Source organism: Notechis scutatus, chromosome 11 (assembly GCF_049901735.1).
Source record: "Notechis scutatus isolate UNSWTSFEM ecotype Mainland chromosome 11, rNotScu1.2, whole genome shotgun sequence".
NCBI lineage: Eukaryota > Metazoa > Chordata > Lepidosauria > Squamata > Elapidae > Notechis > Notechis scutatus.
The window spans coordinates 159,685-184,075 of record NC_142019.1 but is presented as its reverse complement, the minus strand read 5'-3'; the positions used below and the strand labels follow the sequence as shown (position 1 = coordinate 184,075).

Sequence of the window (24,391 nt, the reverse complement as noted above, 5' to 3'; positions counted from 1 at the left end):
AGAAGGCAACCAGAAGCAAGGTGGTGGGATTCAGTTATAATGGGAATGGGGGCACCCTTGGAAGACCAAGTTGGGGACAGGTCATCATGGAGAAAATCTAGATATGTGGTCCCTAGGAATCAACACCGACTTAATGAGATTTTCACAGAATCAGCAGCAGAAACTAGAATGAAAGATATAGGACCAGGTTACCTGCGTGCTGTTTAATTTGATTTGATTTCTGTACCTACCTGGGCCTTAAGAGCTTCTAGTGAGGACCTCTTCCAGGTCCCTCCACCAACGGAGCCGAGTTTGGATCTAGAAGAGAAAGATCTTTTTCTGTGGTGGCCCCCTCATTGATAGAAATCCTTCCCCAGAAAGGCTCAACGGCACCCCTCCCACTGTAGCACCATTTCGGTCCCAGATAAAGGCCCCTTTATTTTCCCCTGTATTTTATTTGGCTTTTTATTTGTATTGCCTTGTCACTGCTGAATCTGTAGGGTGTTTTCATTCTGCATTTTATCTGCATTTTCATTCCCACCGTTTTGCTTACGGTGCTTTATTGAAAACCAACCTGAGAGCTTCAGATATGGGATGGTTTAAAGTTTGAATGAATGAATCAAAGAAAGAAATATCTATGCGATGGGGAAATAACAATATCAAAAGCTGAATCCTGATTTCATAATAAATTACATTGGCGTTTGATAGACCATAGTTGCCGAAATGCTTTAGTAACCACACCGTCCGTTCTTGCCAGAAATGTAACTTCTTCCAGGGTCTACATCCATGACTCTGCCACTTCCCATTCTCCTTTGTGCCAAGGGATGTCTGATCACAAACGTCATTGAGATTCTTCTCACGGAGAAGGGGAAAAAAACAGCGAATGAAAGGAAAGTTTGTCCCCACTGAACACGAAAGAGTTTCTCAGGAAGTTGACCAGGAAGAGCTTTGGAGCTGCCCAATCTATCTCGCTGCACGTTTGGTGAAGTTGATGCCTGTTGGGATTCTTAAATCAAATCAGTAGTTGATAACTCCGGAGTTTAATAGACTCTGCTTGTCTCTAAAGAATTGGGTCAGTTTGATTGGGTTCTCTGAAGAAAGAACCGTAGCAGAACAAAAGAGGACCAGAAATAAAGCGATCAGGTAAAATAATGCCTGGAGAAATTGCTTTTTTTTCTTAAAAGATGGAGGCTGCATTGTATATAGATGCTTTTTTAGAAATAAGGATGTCAGGACTGTGACACATCAAACTGATAATAGCTTTTTAAAAAATATAATTTCAAAAGATTCGGGGAAAGGTTTTGACCCACATCTTGTTTGGTTGAATTTAACTTGGGCAGCAAGAAAATTTCGTCTTTCCAGAATGGCAACTTCTTGGCAATGTTTTGAGTTGTCTTTTGAGAAATTCAAGATAAAATAATTAAATGGGCTAAAATATAGGAATGCATGAATGCGTTTTTCATAACAGTGGTAGAAGTAGGCTGAAACAGGACAGGGAGGAGAAGATGAATTCTGAAATAGAGAATAAGTCATGACATTCCAAAAAAGATACAGAGTTGTAAAACTTGTTATTGAGAAAAAAAATATTTTTGTATTCTTTTGTTTGCAAAGAATAATTTCCTTTGTGGAAAAAGATCCAACCAACCCCTGCTCAAACAGGACAATATTGTTCTCTGCTTCTACACTGTTTTAGATAAAAAATATTGCCTGCTGCAATTTGTCCTTTGAGGACTATGATCCTCTGTATACTACTAACCACCAGAGTTTTAAAGGGAGTTTTAAATTTTCCTTCCTTTCACAGAAGTTTGTCAGAAGTCCAGAGCATCTGAAAAGATTCTGGAATGAGTCTGGAAAAAAATTCAGGTAAATGAATATCAGGATGAATTCGAATTGGTTTATTTATGATGCATTGAAGTAGGTTGAAGACGGAACTAAATCTACTTCTGGGACAATGATTCATGTATTTCTATCTTGCATTTTGCAAAGGTTCCCACTCTGAGGAGTCCTTGGTACTCTCGAACTTGGTTGTTTTCCTTGCAGACGTTTCATTACCAAATGAGGTAACATCATCAGTGCCAGAAGTGAATGAGGTTCTTGCATTTCCTTCTAGCACTGATTATGTTACTTAGTTGGGTAATGAAACGTCTACAAGAAAACAGCCAAGCTCAGGGATCCCCAGGGATCCTGAGCTATGAATATTCTCCTTTATTGGTTCCTGTTCTGTTTTATAAATCAGTAAAATCATCCTGACTGTAGGATTTACAATATAGAAAGATTGTTTATGAAAGAAAACAAGTTGTAGAGGAAACCCAGAAAAATGCTGTTGCCTCTTTTATCTTCCTTGCAAATTACCTATTTGGTCCCAATGAAAAAAGAGGAGCTAACACAGCTGGATTTTAGAGGGTTTTTCATCTCCAAATGTTACTGAATAATCTGCTCTTGTTTCCCTAGCTCCTCTCTGGACCACAACAGCGGACGGGCAGGTGAAGCTGCGAAGGGATCCCACCTGCTCACAAGCGCCGATAACAATTCACCAGATGTTTCTAGAATCTCTAGAGAAATACACGTCTCTCAATGCATTAGCCAGCAAAAAGGAGGGGAAATGGGAAAAAATTACTTTTTCGGAGTATTACCGCCTTTCTCGGAAAGCAGCCAAGAGTTTCCTGAAGGTAAACTTTGAGTTTTATATCCAATACCCACATTGTGGTCTTTGGGATGACTGAGACTTTATTTAAGTGAATGCAGGTATGTGTGCAATTTTATCTTTATGTTAAGAAGGATCTATACCGTTGTATTTTTGCAATATTTCTTATAAAGGATACTACTTTAGCAGGAATCCTGTGGCAACCTCTCACCTAACAAACTTTTGGCATACACCACCTTCCTGCTTTTCTCCTTTTTCTCCTCTTCCTCCACCTCTTGTTTTGCAAATTGTGGACCGACTGCCTTTTGAGCAACTGCAAAGATATTCAAGCCCTGATAATTTGGTCCTCGTCCTCATGAAGCCACAACTGTTTTGATAAGTGAAGACTAGCCGCCAACGCTCTTCTTATTATTTTGACTAAGTAAGGCAAGTAATGTTCAAACAGCAAGATATTGCATGGTGTTTAGAAAAGAACAACCGCAGCCGAAATCAGAGAAACAGCCAGAAAGTTGGCATGGGATAAAGATTCTGTGCTAAATGACCTAGAAATTATGCATGCCAAGCTAAATGGGAAAGGGGAGGGAGGAGAAATTAGCAAAGTTCACATTTCAGTGGGGAGGAAAAAAGACTTTCTCTTTCTTTTCAACAATGTTGACTGTATTGTTCCTTTTTTCCTTCCAAGCTCGGCCTTGAACGATTCCACAGTGTTGCAATTCTGGGTTTTAATTCTGCAGAGTGGTTCATTTCGGCTGTAGGAGCTGTATTTGCTGGGTAAGGTTGGAAATGTCCTCATTAGGGATTTACAGAGGAAAATGTGACCCACATAAACTCCAGGCCAGGGAAGATGGGTTGAGGTAGCTGATGGTTTAGCTGGAGTCCCCCTCTTGGCCAGGTTCAGGTGAGGAATGCTGGAGGGGTGTCAACAGGTCCAGAGGTCAACAAGTTACAAGCCGTTGGGTATTCATCCCAAGCAAAGTGCATTGAATACAAGGGATTGTTGAAAAAATCTGCAAGTTTTTGACTATTTGAAGATGTGTGGACTTCAACTCCCCAAATTCCCCAGTCAACTATCTGGGTAATTTTGGGAGTTGAAGTCTACACATCTTCAGGCAGCCAAGGTTGTCAAACACTGGTTTAAATTATAGTCTGAGATTCCTGGTTAGTTTCCCATCCAAACACTATCCAGTTTCAGTACTGCTTTTGGGCCCTGCACTAATTTTAAAAACCCTGTGTACTCCTATAATTGTCATAAGCCCTTGGTTTCAAGCTGGGAAATATTAACTCGCTTGTATGATATGACATGCTTGTCATTAAAAGGAAAATCTTCCTTCTACTCACAACAGCGGCATTGTGTCTGGGATCTACACCACCAGTTCTCCAGAGGCTTGTCGTTACATTGCTCATGACTGCAGAGCTAATATTGTGGTGGTGGAAAACCAGAAGCAGTTGGACAAGATAATGCAGGTAAGGAACTTCCTGCTAGAATTCACACCCCTATTTGAGAATGTCAGTTTAACTTTAATGGTTTTGGTTTATATGGTAATATTCATCTGTCTGATTTCTTTTAAGTTGAGTTGGAATGTTAATTTTTTTTTGTTCCAGTATAGCATTATCCACAATACAAATAAGACTTTTTTAAAAAAAAAAATTTCAAATTTTGCACAGGTCTGGGATCGTTTACCGTACTTAAAAGCTGTGGTGATGTATAAAGATCGTGTGTCTGAGAAACACCCCAATTTGTATACGGTATGTAAATTCATGATAAATCAAGTAATTCGTCCATTTTAGTTGCCTCGTTAGTTTTAATTCCATTCTCCCACCCCCATTGCTGGGATTTCTGTAAATGGTGGAAAACAGTTTGAAGAGGAAATATTAATACTTCAGCAAGACAGAAAAGGGAAAAATCTGGGGAGTATCTGGTTGAAGTACTTAGCCATAATTTGTTAAATAAGCCACAATTGGCAGGTTCAGACATAACGCTAGGCTCAAAACCTGCTTTTAGAAAATAGGTTCAGACATCTTATTAAGCATGGCATGAACCTGATTGGTATAATTAAAGACATCTGGAATCCTAAAAAAACAGAAGAAACACTATATATCAGGGGTATTCAACTAGGACGACTTTAAGACATGTGGACTTCAACTCCAGGATCCCCCATTTTGGCTGGGGTACTCTGGGAGCTGAAATCTACAAGTCTTATAGTTGCCAAGGATACCTGTGCTATATTGTGCATCCTCAAACTTTAAAATAATGCTTTCCCACATGTGTCAACAAAAGTGCAGACTTAAAAAGGTGCGACTTCCAGATTAGTCAGCTAAAACTTGAGGCCAATTTAGAAACAGTCATAAAATTAACTCAACAACTCACTAATCCCACAGGCTTTCAGCTTTTGCTAAAAGACATCAAAAGCCACTCTTGTGAATTATGAAACGTGAAGATGCTTAAACCTCAAGCGCAGTTTGTTGGCTAAGGAATTGTGGTGTCTGTTCCGAACATGTAACGGTGTCCTTCCCTGCCCTTTGCGGTCGCTGGAAGGGAGAGTATCATAGTAATGGAGAAAGGATTTCTCCACAGATGTGCTGACACTTCGCACTTCGTCATTCTGACCGAACGGACACCGTCCTTCTTTGAAGTGTTAATGGATGTGCTCTCAGTTGCCCCGGTGCTGTTTCTTGGACAGCTCATGCATCAGTGTCTGGTTTCCAGTTCTGGAGACGTTTTAACTCTCCTTTCTAAAACTCTGGGGTTGGATCCAAAGAACGATGGGAGGACACCCACGGGAGCCTTCTTCACATGCTTCCTAAGTCCTGTGTGAAATTATAGGTTCTGTAGCTGCTCCCTTGGTGCATTTGTCTGAGCAATGACACCAGTAAAAACATCCTTGGATTTAGCCTCACTTTGTTTGTTCAAGGATTGAAGCGGTCCTTTGAAGACCCGTCAAGAATCCTTGTTTTATCTCTTAATGTTCTTGATGTCCAGGTTTTTTTTTAAAATCGTCCTTGTATGTAAAAATGGGGACATTTATGGAATCAAAAGCTACCCTTTTTGAGTGCCAAAAAGTCCACTTAGCAGACCAGGATGCAAAATTAGGAAGGTGGGTAGACAAAAATTGAACTTACAGTACAATCCCCTCCTACGATATCTAGTGCTACTTTCCCTCCAATTGTTATTAGTTTAGCACAGAGGTCTCCAAACTTGGCAGCTTTAAGACTCGTGGACTTCAGCTCCCAGAATTCTCTAGCCAGCATAATAATGTATTGCAAAAGCCTTGAATGCACTATACAAGGATACCCAAGACTGGGGAAAATGAATTCAGAAAGATGAACAGATATAATTTGATGAAGCCATGGGCATCATTGGGACTTTGCTCTCTGTTCTGTAGATGGAGGAATTCATGGAGTTGGGAAATGAAATTCTTGATGGACAACTTGATGCAATCATCAACTCCCAAGAAGCAAACCAATGTTGTGTCCTGATCTACACCTCTGGAACGACAGGGGAGCCCAAAGGGGTCATGTTGAGCCAAGACAATGTAGGTATTTGAGCTGCGTCCGTATCTGTAAATGCTAATGATAACAAATTAGAAACAAAAAAAATAGACAGTGCCAAAATGAATGCAATAATACAATGATAAATGCGTTATGTGATTAATTTTGCATTGAAGATTTATTAATAATGCCCTCAAGTTCTGAAATACAGGGATTAAAATATATGAAGTCATCTACAGTGAAAAAAAATAAAAAGACCTTTAAAAATGTACAACAAAGTTCCTATTTCTTCTGGAAGTCAAAAAATAGTAGAGAAATGAAAAAGTCGTTTTTGTCTTCATGCAAAGTAGGTATTGAAATAAGTGCTGGCCATTGATTTGCTGTCAGGATAACACAGAAAAAGGGCATTTTTTAGTATAAGAGAGAGACTGTAACACATCAAAGGGCCATATTTCTACTTGTCCCTAGCCAGGGTCGAAATGTGTCCTGCCAACAGCCTGGTCTTTTCGCCAGCTTGGGAGTGAAAGAGATGACTCTGAACTGGTATGAGTCATGTTTCCTCTTTTATTTCAACACTGCAAAGGATTCCCAGGTCAGGGGACAACGGTGGCAGGAGAGAGAGATTGGCCCTGGGCACAGAGAAAATCATGCCACAGAGTTTTTGGCTTTGTCCCGGAAGGCTGGAGAGCACGTCAGGTTGGCAGCAGAGGGAGGTTCCTTAGTCGTGTCCCGTGAAAGAAATGTCTTTTACAGCAAGGATCTCCAGCCTTGGCAACTTTAAGATGACAAAGATGCGCTGGCTGAAAGATTCTGGGAGTTGAAGTCCACAGGTCTTAAAATTGCCAAGGTTGGGGACGCCTGTTTTCCAGAATAACAGAGTCGGGAGGGACCTTAGAGGTCTTCTAATCCAACCCTTGCTCAAGCAGGAGATGCTATACTTTTCCAGACAAATGGCCACCCAATCACATCTTAAAACATCCATTGATGGAGCACCTACAACTTCTGGAGAAGGTTCGGAGGCCAATAAAGTTGATCTTACTGATAGAAGAGAGTATTTGTATTTGTATTCTTGTTGAGTTGATCTTGTCCAAAGAAACCCATTCATGGATAACAGAGTTTGAAGTTGGAGACCAGTAATGCCGTCTTCTCCCTGTAAATTTTAGCTTGCTCGGGCCTGGCTATTCCTGATTTCCATGTGCAGAAAGGCTATTTTTATTGTCTCCCTCATTGTGGAAAGCATTTGCTGGCCCTCCCTATGCACCGAGGCCCCTTTTATTAAAAGATGACCTGCTCTAAATGGTGATCAAATTCTGCCCAAGGATTTAGCCACCTTGACGCTGCTTGGATGACGCAGAAGAGCATATAAGGACGTGGCGGAGAGAGTATTATTTACTGATTGGATCTCTCTCCCACTGCTATCTCGCCACGCTCAGCATCTACACAGTAAACACACCAACAATGTCAAAACTATTCCTAATTCCAACGGCAACGTCTCACAACTCAAGTAGGAGGAGGAACACCAAGAAATGCAGGTGATGTTACAGAAATGACCCAATGCAGGTAGTCCTCGACACAATTGAGCCCTCGGAAGTTGTTGCAGCTTCATCCCTTGAGACTTTTAAGAAGAGATTGGACTGCCCTCTGTCAGAAATGGTGTAGGGTCTCCTGCTTGGGCAGGGGGTTGGAATAGATGACCTACAAGGTCCCTTTCCAACTCTTGATTCTCTGTTATCTGTGAGCCCCACATTTCTGTTGTTCAGTGAGATGTGTTTCATGAGCTTTGCCCCATTTGATGAACTTTCTTGCAACAGTCGTTAAGTGAATCATTGCATTTGATAGGTTAGTAACCCAGTTGTTAAGTGAACCTGGCTCCCCCCCCCTTTGCTTAGAAGGTTGACCTTGGGACACAGCAAAACAAAAAGAAAACAACCAACCCCAAGATCCTTGGCTCAGGATCTTTAATTCTTGGCCGTTTCTTTTCCGAAACCTGGGCAGATTACCTGGACCTCTGCCCACGCCAGCCGAGCAGGAGACGTACAACCTGCTGAAATCCAACAGGAAAAGATCGTCAGTTACCTGCCCCTGAGCCACATTGCCGGTCAGATGTATGACCTCTGGACTGGGATCAAGTGGGGTGAAGAAGTTTATTTCGCACAACCGGATGCGTTGAAGGTCTCTCTCTCTCTCTCTCTCTCTCTCTCTCTCTCTCTCTCTCTCTCTCTTCTAGGGAAATAATAAAGGGGAAAATAGGGTGGACGCACTTTATATAGGGGGACAACCCATACATCCCTTCAGCAATTTTAATTTTTTTATTTGATTTGATTTGTCAATCGCTTACAAGATAATAAATATAAGTATAAACATAGTTATGAATACATGAAATGGATACATATAAGAAAAATAAAAAGAAACAATAGGACAGGGACGGTAGGCACGATTGGTGCGCTTATGCATACCCCCTACAGACCTCTTAGGAAAGGGTTGAGGTCAATAGTAGACAGTCTAAGGGTAAAGTTTTGGGGGTTTGGGGAAGAAACCACAGAGCCAGGTAAGTATCCCAGAGGTTGACCCCTCTGTTGCTGAAGTCGTATTTCCTGCAATCGAGTTTGGTGCGGTTAACCTGAGTGTGTATCTATTGTTTGCTCTTGTGTTGTTATGGTTGAAGCTGAAGTATTCATTGACAGGTAGGACATTGCAATGTATGATTTTATATACTATACTTAGATCAGACTTCTGCAATTTGACTCATTCCCCCCTGAAGGCAAGATCTTCTAGTCTGCCCTGTGGACCAGGGGATTGGCCTGGCGTGGGCATCCCTGTTCTCTTCGCTCCCAACCTCCCCTTCTTTGGCCTTCGCAGGGGGGCTTGGTCGAGGTCCTCAGGGAAGCACTGCCCACTTCACAAATGGGAGTACCCCGTGTGTGGGAGAAGATGATGGAGAAGATCAAAGAGGCTTCTTCTCAGACCGGATTGCTGAAGAGGAAGATGCTGTCCTGGGCCATGTCTGCCACTTTGGAACAAAACCTGAGCTGCTCAAATAGGTGGGTACCCATAGAGTCCTGTTTTTTTGGGGGGGGAGAAAGGTTTGAACTATTTACAGAGCACAGACAGCAAATCAATATCCCATATTCTGTGATTCTCAACCTCGGCTGTTTTAAGATGAGAGGTCTTCAGCTCTTAGAGGGCCCCGCCTAGCCAAGCTCATTCATCTTAACACACTTGACTTCACTGAAGCAATACCTTCATTAGATGTTCTGAAACTTTTCTGGTCTAGCTGCAAATCTGTGGAGTTCCCAAAATTTGTGCTGGATAACTTGCAAAGTTCCGTGGCCCCCCAATAGCCTCTTGCAAACGCCTTCGTTTTCCCGGGCCCGTTCTGCGTCCTTGTCTTGGAGGATCAGATAGGCAAAATACAGCGGTGGTTTCGCTGGTGAATCAGTGGTGGGATTCAAAAAAATTTTTTACTACCGGTTCGGTGGATGTGACTTGGTGGGAGTGGCATGGCTTGGTGGGCATGGCACGGGAAGGTTCCCTCCCCACCCCATTAACCTGCTTTCCAGCTCCGTTCTCCTGGGCAGGGCAACCAAAGAAGACCCAGCTGATGAGCTGGGACTCAATGGGAGGCAGAGAATAGATGGGAACAGGACCAGTCAGAGGTGGAATTTGGCAGTTCTCTGAACTACTCAAAATTTCCGCTAACGGTTCTCCGAACTACTCAAAATTTCCGCTACCGGTTCTCCGAACTACTCAAAATTTCCGCCACCGGTTCTCCGAACTACTCAAAATTTCCGCTACCGGTTCTCCGAACTACTCAAAATTTCTGCTACTGGTTTTCCAGAACTACTCAAAATTTCCGCTACTGGTTTTCCAGAACTGGTCAGAACCTGCTGAATACCACCTCTGTGGTGAATGTATTCCTGAAACGCCAAATTGGCATGAATGGGTTTGTTTCGGACCGCTGTTTGAGATTGTCAGATTGTCTCACCAGTCTCTTCCCCCCCCTCCCCACCTGAATCTTGACAAGGGTCCCTTGGCTCCTCCCAATCTCACCTTGTCTGTCCTCTTTTCCATCTTGGTAGGGACTCAAAGCCCTTCTGGATGGGGTTGGTGGACTCTTTGCTCCTGTCGAAGATCCGGTGGGCCCTGGGCCTTTCCCAGTGCCAGAAGCATTTCTCCGGAGCGGCCCCTCTCCCCGCGGAAGTCTCCCACTTCTTCCTTGGCCTGAACATCCCCATTTATGAAGGTTACGGGATGAGCGAAACCTCCGGTCCCTTTTGCATATCTGGGCCACACGTATATCGACTCCACAGGTAAAGATCCGGTCTATTCTCCTTAGGAGCCCCCACCAAAGAAACTTGGATGCTTAGCTTGCAGGTGGTCAGAGTAGACTGGGCTGGGGCCATCTTGCAAAGATAAGGGATGAAGAAAGGTATTTTGTGGCGATTTCCTGGCCATCCCTGGCATCTAATCGCTCTGGGTGTTGAGTGTGAAATGTAGCTTCACACAAAATTGTGGTCACCCTGTGCGAGTGCGGTCCTTTACTATCCAACTCCTTGCAGTTAAAGACCGCATGGCTGCCTTTTTGCAACGTGTGAAGCTTAGTTTTTGTGACGATGGAGCTCATTTGTGGTTAATATACTGGCAAATAAAAGCATTGGTTTGATTTAGTAATCCTACTATGGAATTCCATGCATTATTTGGACTCCCTTGGAGACGCAAGAGCAGGGTTTCTCAACTGTGGCAACTCAAAGAGGTCTGGGCTTCCAACTCCCGTGGCTGTCTGTCTCATTCTTCCTGTTTTCCATGTTTCCAATACAAGTGCATACTTTGCAAAAACATGTTTCACAGTTAGCAACGGCTCAGAAGGATTACAAATAGTTCTGGTCCATTTTGAAATCATCCTATCTAAAACTTTGGTTCATGTCTCTTTATTCTGGGACTTGCTATCATCCAAAGGCCTTATTAAATCCGATAGATTAACAGCCTATATTTTTGTTTCTCACAGTTGAAGCCCACACCTCTTCCAATTGTCCAGGGTGAGAAACAGGGCTCTGAAACAAGATTTGGATTTTCTCCAAAGGCAGATCTGCTTTCCCATATTTCTAGAACCATTTCTCCTTAGGGGTATTGGGGACATTTTCATGACATATCTGGAAGCCGTTGAGCGCCAGAGCTCCAATATTTTAAAGATCAAGCTAATATACAACTGCAATTAAAAAAAGAAAAAAGAAGGCTGGGTCTGGTCTTTTCTGGTCATCCTTCTGGCACCACCAGCCCACTCCAGGAAAAGGCAGCACTCACCTCTTCTCATTGTGGTGTTGGAACTCTTGTTTCTGCTGTCTGTCCTTTCCTTGCAGCTGTGGCAAGGTTGTCCCAGGCTGCCATGTTAAGATAGTAAACGAAGACGAGGACGGCCACGGGGAGATTTGCTTTTGGGGACGGAATGTCTTCATGGGCTATTTGAACATGGAAGACAAGACCAAGGAGGTGATTGACCAGGATGGCTGGCTGCACTCTGGAGATCTTGGAAAGATGGACCAGGATGGATTTGTTTACGTCACTGGAAGAATTAAAGGTGGTGCCTTCCTTTGCTGTATTTTGAAGTTCTCCAGATGTTTTGGACCACAGCTGCCATACTTTCCCACTGGCCAGAGTGGTTAGTCTCAAACATCTGGAGATTGCCTTGCCCTAGTTCATTTCCTTCCAGCTGTCCAGGCTGTTAAATACTTAGGTGCTTCTACCCAGTACTTCAATACCAAAATTCAAGCTCCATCATTGATGGAGGCTGCCCTTTTTCGGCCATCATGTAGAAGTTTCCCAAGAATCTCTTGGCATCCCTGCACACTTTATCTCTTGGAGAGGTTCTTGTTTGACAGGAGTGCTTAAGTTTCTACTAAATCAGACAGTGAACAGCAAGAGCTACATAATATTTCTTAAAGTTCAGGATTTGCCGAAACAGACGATGTGGGTTGACCTGGATTCAACCGTTTCTTGCACTTAGGATGGCCAAGAGATTCTGCATGATGCCAGGCAAGAGCATAGCAAACCTTCAATTAACTGGACCCTTGTTATGGATCAATGTCTGATCAATTTCTATCTGGGCACAAGCCTGCGGCATCCAAAGTAGCCAGGTTGAAGCATCTGCATTTAATTTTACATATTTTTTTAATTGCTTTACATCTTTTGGGTCTTAATCTGGATGAAATGGAGTCCTTTGTGTTTCTGAACACGCCAAAGGGGCCCTAGAGAAGCATTGGCAAGGATGCTGCTCTATCTTCCCTGTCACAGATGGAAGCCTAGGATGACGACGAGATGCATTTTCGAGCTGAACTTCGATGTTCTGTATTTCTTAGAGCTGATTATTACCGCCGGGGGTGAAAATATCCCCCCAATCCCCTTGGAAGAAGCTGTCAGGAAGGAGCTGCCACTTATTAGCAACGCTGTGTTGATTGGCGACCGGAAGAAGTTCTTGTCTATGCTGTTGACCTTAAAGGTACATGATGAAAATAGGTTTTTTAAAAATCGATTGATTCTCAGTTGCATATTTGAAATGTGGGCCTTTCCCTGTTCCCTGGCTGCCTGGATGGGATGACTGATTTCACCCCATTTCAGAGTCACACAATGTCTTGGATCCAAGCCCAGCCAACTGGACTAACTGGTCACCCTGCTTAGGTTTTATGCGACCACTCGATTTTCCTTTGACACGGTTAAAAGTGTCGTGTGTAATTTTTGTTGTTGTTGTTGTTGTTGTTAGTGCTCAGTGGATCCTGATACATCGGAACCCACCGACTGCCTGACCCAGGAAGCCAGAGACTTTTGCCAAAAAGCCGGCAGCAAAGCCACCCGGGTGTCCGAGATTGTGCAAAGCAGGGACCGCGCCGTTTACCGGGCTGTGCAAGATGGCATCGAGCGCGTCAATGGGCGCTCCGCCAGTAACCCTCAGCGCATTCAGAAGTGGGCGATTTTAGGAAAAGATTTCTCCATTTCCGGGGGAGAATTTGGTGAGTTTACGGTGCGTTTTGTAGGGGTGCACTTCCATTCTGAGCTGGAGGTGTAGATTATTGGGAAGGCGACGGCTTTGTGAAGCAAGAGGATAAAACTCATCAAAATTGCACAAAATTTAAGCTCTTTCTGTTGGGCGTTGAACCTCTAAGTGATATGCTACTGTCAGGGCTCCAGTATCCATCCCCATTTAAATCATGAGCCTCTAGCCGGATCTTTCAGAGCTTAAAGATTTATTAGGAGTGAACATACCGGTGCTGCCTGGGTGCAGTCGACTCGGAGACACATCATTCATTTCACTCTTGACCCTGGTTTCCCCCCACCCCTCTGGGTGTATCAAAATTCATATTCTCCAATGGGACACCTCCATAGCCCAGAGTCATCAATCATGCCCTTCAGTTAGAATTTCGCACTGCCAGAAACTTTGGTGCCTAGAAATTATCTAGGAAAACATTTAAGGAATGCACCACTTCCCCTCCTCCCTTTCTGGTGGCAACTCTTAAAAAAGACCAGAGAAATATTTTATGAGTTGACAGCTACCTGAATTGAGCCCACCTACCATCTTCAATTCTTTCCGCAAGAATACCTCCTAATGACCAATTCTTTAACCCTTTAGGTCCATCGATGAAATTAAAGCGGCAAACGGTGGCCGAGAAATACCAAAATGAAATCGAAGCTTTTTACAAGGATTGAAGCCGAGTCGCCTAAGCTCCGTCAGGAGAAGAAATCCTGCCAGCTTCTTTTGTAGAGCATTAACTGTTCCCATGCAAACATTACACTGGAAAAGGTATGAATAGTTTTTGCAATTGGGGCAGAAGGCATCTACTCTGCTTTATGACTTCTCAGTGTTACTTTCAATTTAGCGACCGGAAAAGACCGAATCAGAACTCCCAAATACATTCCAGTTAAGAGGCTTTCATTCTACTGCAGTGATATGGGCTAGAGATGGAAGGATTAATTAAGTTGTCCCTTGAAAATACTTTTAAATCAAACTGTGTCTTGACTTATTCTGAATTCCCCAGGAACTATTCAGTGGCATGCATAAAGGTCATTTTTAAGCCAGCTCTGGGGGAAAAAATACGACAAAAGATAAAAGTATTTTGTAAAGCAAACATTGCTTAAAAACTTTTAGAGGTTACCCCAAAATGCAGCCATGAAACTCTCTGCAATGAGCCATAATTGGTTCAGATGGTGCTGTTGCGTTTATTACGAACTTTTTACACTGCCATATTCCACATGGCTCTAAGATTATTTTATTCAACAAAACAACACTTTTCCCTGATTCCAGATTATTTTTTTCTCCAGCCTTAGTTTTCACTGAGAAATTTGAAGCCTTTATGATTCATGACAAAGCTTGTTTGTTACCCAAATACATTGCTTAGACTTAATGTTCTTTCTCGAATGAGATTTTGCAGAGATAGAAGAGGGTGATGCAAAATTGATTGTGGAGCATTTAAAGAGACACTTCTTATTAAAAGAACACACAAAAAAGCAAGATATTTCGTTGTAAAGTCTTTTATTTTCCTCTCGTTATGCATCAAATGGCTGGCCCCCACCTCATGTATTACAGACAGCTGCAAAAACTCACATTCTGATCAGTCAGAGTTTCCCAGGTTTTCAGCCCATACCAAAGATACGAAAGTAACTGCATTAAACACTGCGCAGAATCACACACAGGATAGCTGGCTACCTCACGGCTACTTTTCTGACCAACGAATTCTTGGTAGCAATGCAAGCAGTTTTGCCGGGGTGATTTCAATAGGAATGAAGACTACCTCCCTCCCAAAAATCCCCCCCACCAAGCTGGAAGTTGGCAGTCCTGGTTAGATCGTTGGTCCTGCCGTAGCTCGTATCTCCAATTTGGAAACCAAATGGGAACGTGCCACAAGTGCCACAGAGAGAAGCAGGGAAATCAATGCAAGACATTCTGAAATAGAGGTGTCCAATCTTGGCACCTTTTTAAGACTTGCAGACTTCAATTCCCAGAATTCCCCAGCCAGCATGGCTATCTGGGAGTTGAAGTCTGCAATTCTTCAAGGATGCCAAGGTTGGACACTCCCGTTCTAAAGGTTTGCATCGTAGTGTTCTACGTCAAGAAAGGCCAACAGAACTTCCAAGAAAAAGAGGAAAAGATTCCACCTTTCCTTTAAGGAGGATTGGAAGCGCCCTTGGCAGCAGAAGTATTGATGCTTTCGTACCAGCATCTCTGCAATTTCTCTCTTCCACCAACATCTGTTCCCACGAGACAAAGTCAGATTCATTCGTTGATCCTTGTGCAAGAAAACTCAAACCTTAGCATGCATTTTGTGTTTCTGTTCACATCACCTGGAACAAAAACAAATCAAGCGACCCTCAACATCCTCCATGTCACTGAACACATTTCTGATTTCTTTTTTTTAACCATAGTGCCTTGAAACCCAGTTCACCGCAGAGCAGCGCAATGAAATATAACCTAAAGCTGTATAAACCCCAAGCACGATACAAACGTCCTGCAGATACATTCTAACCCCAAAATATATATTTGATATTCACCGAGATAAATATTTTTTTTTAAAAAAAGCATTAGCATTCTTTTCATAATCAGCAGCGGACAAAGGCAATTGATATAATGGATCAGCGCTGGAAAATGCTAGAGCAAGCCAGAGATGAGGTATAAAAAAAATAAATACTGAAGCTGCAACAGGATAACATAGTTGTTTTTTACCGCTGAATGATATTCCTTCTGCCCTTAAAATCTGGATATTTGACATTTTATGTACATGAGTTGAAATGCTCAGTTTTAAGTCTTTATGCTTTGGAAAGGCAGGCTCCAGGAGTGAGTAATGAAAAAATCATTCTATTTCCAAAGGAATTTTTTTTTAAATTTTGTGCTATTTTAAGGCCAGGAAGCGGCTTAAGGACAGCTTGAGGAGTGTCTTCTACTGCTGGGGTGAGGGAGAAGAAAAAAAAAAACTTCAAGTTTTGGAGTGTTTCTGGAAAGTGGAAGAGTCTGAAATGCAAGGGTAGCTAACCATTTTATTGTTTCAAGCAAAAATGGAAATGGGAGTTTATTTCTAGAAAAAGAAAAAAAAATGGACGTGACATGTAATAAATAACAGCATCCTTTAGGAGGGATTGAAACCAGGACGACACGGAGAAGACCTCTATTCCATGGCTCTCACTCTACGACAGATCTCTGCGGTGAATTCTGAACATTTGGCGTTGCCTCCCAAATCTTTGGTCAAGACCTAAAATTGGAAAAGGGAAATTTTGCTCGTTGTGCATGGAACTTAAGATCATTTATGAATGGGAAAACTGAACAGGCTACCCGATCTAATTTTTCTACTATCAAATGTATAGGCCACACATAAATAAAGCTTCCATTTTAGAAGATTTGTACTGAAAGGCAGAATAAATTCAGAGTTTCTGCTTTTGAGTCTGGTACGGGATGCAACTTTTGGCATCTTTTGTCACCTGCCGTTTATAACTGATAGTGTTAACAGCATCATTTATACAGTAGTTAACAGCAGAGGGTGATAAAACCATCATCACCTAAATGCAGGGGTGGGCAACGATGGTGACTTCATAACCGGTGGATTTCAACTCTCAGAATTCCTGAGCCAGCATGCCGTAAAGTTGCTACCCACTCCTGACCTAGTCAATGCCTAACTAATTTTGGGGGAAGTACTGTGGATTACACACATGGAAGCCCTGAACCTAAATAAACAGGCATTCCAACCCATGATGACTTCCCAAAGTCACCTCAGTTTGGGGAATCTTAGCCAAATCTACCTTCTGGTCTTTGATAGTCTCGAAGCAGGCCGTTTCTATTTTCATGGCGAAGTCTTGCATTTCCATGTGGCGCAGCATCATGACTGCACTCAAGAGAAGCGCCGTTGGGTTGGCCAAGTCTTTCCCGGCAATATCCGGAGCCGTTCCGTGAACCTGCGAAGAGAAAGCATCCTCATCCCACTGACCCATCGCTACCACTCCAGTCTAGGCTCCGACCATCCACCCCCATTCAAATCATCTAGCTGCACCTTTCAGAGTTTTTTTAAAAAAATCATTAGGAGTGAAACATGTCGGTGTTATGTGGGTGCAGCCGACACTGAGACACATCGTTCATCTCACCCTTGACCCTGGTCTTTCCCCCTGCCCCCTGGATTTATATTCTCCAATGGGACACATCCATAGTCAAGATTCATCAATCATGCTCTCCAGTAATAATTTTGCGTGCCAGAAGCTTTGGCCGCCCAGCAATTATCTAAGGTATGCATTACTTCCCCTACTCTCTTTCTGCTGACAACTCTAAAAGGTAAGAGAAATAGTTTTGAGTTGACACTAACAAGGTAAGCCCATGTCACAATCAAAACCTTACCGATTCAAAGATTGCAACTCCGTTAGCACCGATATTCCCGCTGGGAGTCACACCAAGGCCCCCGATCAAGCCTGCGCACAGATCGCTGAAAGGAAAAAAAAAAACACACACACACACACACACACAAAGAAGAGGATGGGGGAAAAGGACAATTAGCCTTTGCAGTGGAAGATATTTGAGAAGCCCAATGGAGAACCCCAAGCTTTGTAGCAGGGAAGCACAATCAGGTCGCGTCAGAAGAGAACATTTGGAAGTAGAAGCTGTGGACATATCTCCCACTTCCCTCCTAGATGGATCACAATCAACTCAAAAGCTACTTGCCTAAGGATGTCCCCATACAAATTTGGCATGACGAGGACATCAAACTTAGATGGATCCTGCACCATCTGAAGAAAAAAGAAAGACAGGTAACAGTTGTTTTTAACGTAACCGGAACTGTGGCTGCTTAAATGACTCTTCATATACTTTACATACTCACATTCAGACACACGGTGTCGAGGTACATTTCATTAAACTTAATATCTTTACAGTTTTCTGCAACTTCTCTGCATTTTCTCAGAAACAGGCCATCAGACATTCGCCTGCACGCAAAGAAAAGCGACACGGATTGTGGGTCTAGGGGTACACACGGGTTTTTATTTATTTAACAGTAGTCTTCAATCACCTGCAGCTAAGCAATCATAAAAGCTTTCTTTTAGCGAGTTAATTTGGAAAAGCGGAGAACAGGGATGGAGTCTTAAATTGAATAATACCTGTCTGCCAAAAATAAGCCTCCAAAACACCTCTCCTTTCTCTGACAATGTGTCGCCGCAGAAAACATGGCGTGGTTAAAAAAAAAAAAAGCAGTTAGGATTCTGAAAATTGGGATTAGAATTGGAAAGGCCTGGAGTCATTTCATCACCACCTACATAATGTTAGCTTTGTGCACAGCCGTAACTTTGCTCCTCTGATTATTCCTGGCATATTCAAAAGCAAAATCAGCAATCCGCTTGCTTGCATCCTCGGTGATGAGTTTAATGCTCTGCACAACACCATCCACAATCTGAAAGACACACAAAGGTTAAGCAAGTAGCGAAAAAAAAAGGGGTTTTTTTTTAAAATGAAAAACCAAGTTAAGCGGCGGTTAAAAGTTCATTTCATTGAAGTGTTTGGTTCAATCCAAGCAACCTGCATCATCTAGATGGCTGGAGTGAACGTCCACTCGAACCACATACCACATGCTCGATGCCGCTGTATTCGCCTTCCGTGTTCTCTCGTATGGTGACGATGTCCACATCCGTGTAAGGGGTCTTGTAGCCCTCGATGGACACGCAAGGGCGGATGTTGGCATACAGGTCAAATGTTTTACGGAGCAGCAAATTCATGGACGGGTGGCCAGCAGCTATGGGAGTTTTCAAAGGGCCTGGAAGACAAGCAGAGGCCCAAGAGATGTGGGAAAGTCCTCGTTGGCAGCACAACATTTAGAAACTGGCAGTGAACAAAGCCACTTTTTTTTTTTTTTACACGCTGTCAGTCTGTGCTCCATTCAAAATCCAAAAAAAGAAATACTTAGACTCTTTTAATTAGAGAAAAGATATTTTTAACTGGAAATGAAGTGGTAGCTACAGTAGAATTCTGAATCTGAGGAATTAGGCGCGTAAATCACATATACAAAGTGATGGAATTGTTCCCACCCCCAATAGTTCAAATGGTTCTTCCAATTAAAAGTTGTGAATATCATCATGTGGACATCTTCAGGTGGTGATGAAGTTTCTGTCCGTTGACCTTGGCATACTTTGATAAAGGTTTGCAGCTGCGCAGAGAAAAGAAACCTAAGCAAGAATGCACTCTCCCCCCTCCTCAGTTTATACAATGCTAAGTTTTACCACCTCCAGCTCGCTTCCCATATTTGTCCCCCCTCCTCTCCCCGTTACTTATGGCAGCCGAAAGATGCAAAGCAGAAGTAGAAGATCTTGAAGGCTGACACACGCACACTAAAATGTGATTTAAAAAGGAACAAGAAACGGAACCTTCTTGGTGTATATCCAACCGTTATATAGTGGAATTCAAGCATGGGCTTATTTCCAGAACTGCAGCAAAACTTAATACGGTAGTTCTTCCTTTCTGGCCAAGTACCTTTTAATCCTATTTTGTTCTTGTCCATAGACTCTTTGGCATCTTGTGGTATCATCCATTTCCCTCCTGGCCCTTGGATGGCAGTCACAATTCTTTCTTCAAACTGAACAGGGACCTAAAAACATTTTTTGGGGGGGCATTATCAACCATCCTCATTGCTTGTCCTCAGAGATAGATAATTAAGTTACACTTTTTAAAAAGCATTGGCAGAGCCTCAAGCAAGAAAGCGCTATCAAGGAATAAAGCCACTGTTTATTCAGTAGGGATAATCAAACCCATGAAGGCATCCATGGCCAGGTTTACCTTAGCAGCTTCAAAAATCTCCACCACAGCAGCAGAGATTTCAGGCCCAATACCATCTCCTGGGATCAACGTTACCGTACGAGACTAAAAGGGAAAAAAAAAACACCACCTGTAGATTATTTGGACTTTAAAGGATGCCCTGTGATTTCTATGCCTTTTTTTTTACTCAATTGCAGCTTTTATTCTTTTGGGCTTCCCTGACCCGCTAGCTTTTTTTTGGATACAGAATTGAGACATCATCCTTGCAACGTGAAATGGTTCTTATTATTATGTAAAGGAGTTTGCTTTCTTTGTTTTAAAAGGTGTGTGTGTGTGTGTGGGGGGGGCTAAGGTTGCCCACTCCTGCTGTAAACAATGAAATAAAAAGATTGATCTGATTATGAAGTAAACCTTGCAAGTTTTGTGACACACTCAGGGTACAAATCTGTTCATGCCAGCCGTTCCAGTCCACTGCTCTGAGAACCATCGAGAGCCAATCCCTATTTCCCCACATCATCTAAAAGTTGACCCTTGCCTGGCTGTTAACGTGGAGGGTGCCAAACCCCGAATGGCAAGTAGCTGCCTCAAACGTGATCTGGACGGTTTCGAGCATTTGGAGTTTGGAACAATGTTTTGCAATTCATACAGAACATTTTAGCAACTTCATGCCTGTAGTGCTTTGTACGCTCCTAGCACTCTTCCCCATTAAAGAGAATTTATTTTGTACACATTTTCCACACGGAAAATGTGCGGAAAACAGGAACTAACCTCTTTTCCTTCTACTCTCCGCTGCTTTAAAGCTGTGTTTTTCAAACGTGGCAACTTTAAGACATGTGGACTTTAACTTCCTGAATCCCTCAGCCAGCTTGGTCTTATTTTCGTATTCTACAACCTTCTTGTAAAGTGTCTTTTAAAAGGAAGGGGGAAAAAAAAACAAACTAGTATACTCACAGTATTAGCAAAATTTCGGGTCACCTGTTTCTGAATTCTGAAACCCCCAAGAAAACGAAAGACCTATAGTAACAAAAATAAGAATATAGTTAATTTTAGCAGCCAGACTAACAGGAAAGCATCTTCTGTATTAAATCAGCACTGAATTTTAAACCGATTGTAAGTACAAGTAACGAAACAAATCAGCTCAGGAGAAGCAGCACCAAGCAGTGGCCAGAAAACCAATCAAACTGAAGAGGGCAGAGATACCCCTCCCTGTCACTCACTTATTTTATTTATTTATTTATTTATTTGATTTGCCAATTGTTTACAAGATAATAAGTATAAATGTATACATAGTTGTGAATACATGAAATGGGTACATATAAGAAAAATAAAAGAATAAGAGAAACAATAGGACAGGGACGGTAGGCACGTTGGTGCGCTTATGCACGCCCCCTACAGACCTCTTAGGAAAGGGGTGAGGTCAATAGTAGACAGTCTAAGGTTAAAGTTTTTGGGGTTTGGGGAAGAAACTACAGAGTCGGGTAGAGTATTCCAGACATTGACCACTCTATTGCTGAAGTCGTATTTCCTGCAATCAAGTTTGGTGCGGTTTACTTTGAGTTTGTATCTATTGTGTGCTCTTGTGTTGTTATGGTTGAAGCTGAAGTATTCATTGACAGGTAGGACATTGCAATGTATGATTTTATATACTTGCAGGGAACTTTGGGCATCCCAAGGCACCATAAAGGGAATACCAAACTCAGCCGCAGCCCTTGTTCTGCAGCTTTACATTATTATCAGAAATTGTCTTGCATTATTATTATTTTTCTTTGTAGTATGGGAAATATCAGATACTAGCTCGACACCTGTGCTTCGCTACGAAACTGTGTGGTCGGGCTTAGTTTTTGGGGAGGAAAAAAAAAAGCGCCTCCGCCCACCAAGATCAATCAGTATTTATCAGTTGGTTGTTTGGTTGGTTGTTTGGTTGTTTGTTTGTTTGTTTGGTTGGTTGGATGGACAGACAGACAGACAGACAGACATAGATGATAGATTAGAGAATTGATAAATGATGGATGGACATAGAGATAGATAGATGATAGATGATAGATGTAGACATAAACAGATGGATAGATATAGATAAGATAGATGATAGATTAGAGAGAGAATTGATAAATGATGGATGGGCATAGAAGTCGGTAGATAGATAGGTAGGTAGATAGATAGATAGATAATAGACATAGATGATAGATTAGAGAGAGAATTGATAAATGACGGATGGACATAGAGGTAGGTAGATAGGTAGGTAGATTAGATAATAGATTAGATAGAGAATTGATAAATGATGGATGGACATAGAGATAGATTGATAGACAGACAGACAGATGATAGACGTAGATAGTGATAAACAGAAATGGATAAATAAACAGATGAGATAGATATAGACATAGATATAAACAGGGATGGATGGATGGATGGGTAGATAGACAGATAGATGTAGATAGATAGAGATGATAGATAATATTAAACAAGTCAGGATAAATAATAGCAACCAGCAGACAAATGATGAGCCTGTGAATAACAGGAATCCTTTCCCAAGTGTGGGGTCACATCTGCCACTCAACCCCGATGCAGCCAGGCCGGGGGCGGGAAAACAGGACGACGACTTCCAAGCAGTCCTCCTCCTCCTCCCCTTCTTCCTGGCCTACCCCGCGGGGTTGTTGTGAGGACGCAGCCAGCGACGGTGGTGGTGGGGAACCAGCCTCAATAAGAGGCAGGCAGGGCAGAGGCTCCCACCTAGCCTCCCGCGGGGGCTGCCGGGAGTTGTGGTTCGCTCCCCCCGGAAGAGCCGGGGACCACAATTGAGTCGAGGCAGTTGCCGGACTGCAGCTCCCAGCAACCCCCGCGCGCCTGTCAAAGGAAGGGCCTGCCGGGAGTTGTGGTTCCTGGCCCCGCGAGGCGCCAAGGGCGAAGCCGTCAAAGTCACGGAATGTCCCCCCCCCGCCCCCAAAGCCGGGAAGGGAGGGGCGATCCAACTCTCGCGAGACTTCCCACAGGGCCACCCGGGGGTCCTCCTGAGGGAGAAGCCAAGGTCACCTCAGGGCCCGCCTCACCTTCGGAACCCATGAAGACGTAGCCATGGCGAAGGGAGCGGCAGCGGCAGCGGCGACCCTTTCACCTCCTCCGCCGGCTCGGGCCGGCTTGACGCTCACGCCGCGAGTCCGAAGGGAAGGAATCGGCCGCGGCCTCCACGCCGGTGCTGCGCTGGGGATGCGCCGCCCAATCAGCGCCCGCCGACTACCACGGCCTAGCAGCGGATTGGTGGGAGGCGGGGAGGCCTACGCCCCATCCCACCTCCGCGACGACCAGGGAGGAGCCTTTCCTGATTGGTCCGTGCGGCACCTAGAGCTGTTGAGGGCGGGGCTATGCAAAGTACTAAGTCTCGCCACGTGACCTCACCTGAATTCATATTGTCTATGTGCGAATGGAGAAGAAAGAGAAGAGACTCTAGAAAGAATAGAATGGAATAAAAATATAGAAGAATAGGAATAGAATAGAATTTAGAATAGAAAAGAATAAGAAATAGAATAGAATAGAATAGAATAGAATAGAATAGAATAGAATAGAATAGAATAGAATAGAATAGAATAACAAGTATAGAATAAGGAATAAGAATAGAATGGAACAGAATAGAATAGAATGTAAAATATATAGAATAGAATAGAATAGAATTTAAATAGAATTTAAATAGAATAGAATAGGAATAGAATATAATTTAGAATAAGAATATAGAAGAATAGAATTAGAATAGGAATAGAATAGAATAGAATAATAAGAATAGATAAGGAATAAGAATAGAGTATAAATAGAATAGAATAGAGTAGAACAGAACAGAATAACAAGTATAGAATAAGAATAGAATGGAATAGAATAGAATAGAATTTAAATAGAATAGAATAGGGATAGAATATAATTTAGAATAAGAATATAGAAGAATAGAATAGAATAGAATTAGAATAGAATAGAATTTAAATAGAATAGGAATAGAATATAATTTAGAATAAGAATATAGAAGAATAGAATTAGAATAGAATAGAATAGAATATTGAAATAATAGAATAGAAAATAGAATAGAATAGAATATTGAAAGAATAGAATAAGAAATAATAGAATAGAAAATAGAATAGAATGAGAAAGAATAGAATAGGAAATAATAGAATAGATTGAGAAAGAATAGAATAGAATGAGAAAGAATAGAATAGAATAGAATTTAGAATGGAATAGGGATAGAATAGAATTTAGAATAAGAATATAGAAGAATAGAATTAGAATAGAATAGAATAGAATATTGAAATAATAGAATAGAAAATAGAATAGAATAGAATAGAATATTGAAAGAATAGAATAAGAAATAATAGAATAGAAAATAGAATAGAATGAGAAAGAATAGAATAGGAAATAATAGAATAGATTGAGAAAGAATAGAATAGAATGAGAAAGAATAGAATAGAATAGAATTTAGAATGGAATAGGAATAGAATAGAATTTAGAATAAGAATATAGAAGAATAGAATTAGAATAGAATAGAA

General features: G+C 42.2%; 2 protein-coding genes across 3 annotated transcripts; one reads left to right on the top strand and one right to left on the bottom strand.

The window, feature by feature from the left end:
- The first annotated feature begins 771 nt into the window (after positions 1-771).
- Positions 772-14,590, top strand: ACSBG1 (acyl-CoA synthetase bubblegum family member 1). Of its 2 annotated transcripts, XM_026685139.2 has the most exons (14): positions 772-1,122; positions 1,781-1,842; positions 2,431-2,648; positions 3,306-3,394; positions 3,967-4,087; positions 4,289-4,369; positions 6,007-6,156; positions 8,108-8,284; positions 8,972-9,153; positions 10,192-10,422; positions 11,470-11,687; positions 12,466-12,605; positions 12,867-13,113; positions 13,731-14,590. In XM_026685139.2, exons 2-14 carry the CDS (start codon positions 1,821-1,823, stop codon positions 13,805-13,807), a joined length of 1,953 nt encoding a protein of 650 aa, XP_026540924.2. In that variant the 5' UTR covers positions 772-1,122; positions 1,781-1,820; the 3' UTR covers positions 13,808-14,590. The 2 variants fall into 2 exon arrangements, with proteins under 2 accessions (XP_026540924.2, XP_087828533.1); XM_087972407.1 differs by lacking the exon at positions 8,108-8,284.
- A 23-nt stretch (positions 14,591-14,613) lies between these two features.
- Positions 14,614-23,155, bottom strand: IDH3A (isocitrate dehydrogenase (NAD(+)) 3 catalytic subunit alpha). Its single transcript, XM_026685140.2, has 11 exons — positions 22,916-23,155; positions 20,820-20,882; positions 19,890-19,973; positions 19,587-19,701; positions 18,686-18,873; positions 18,380-18,513; positions 17,950-18,052; positions 17,793-17,857; positions 17,472-17,556; positions 16,886-17,038; positions 14,614-16,341 (listed from the first exon to the last, which is right to left on the bottom strand). The coding sequence occupies exons 1-11, from the start codon at positions 22,940-22,942 to the stop codon at positions 16,258-16,260; spliced, it is 1,101 nt and encodes a 366-aa protein (XP_026540925.1). The 5' UTR covers positions 22,943-23,155; the 3' UTR covers positions 14,614-16,257.
- Between the last annotated feature and the right edge of the window lie 1,236 nt (positions 23,156-24,391).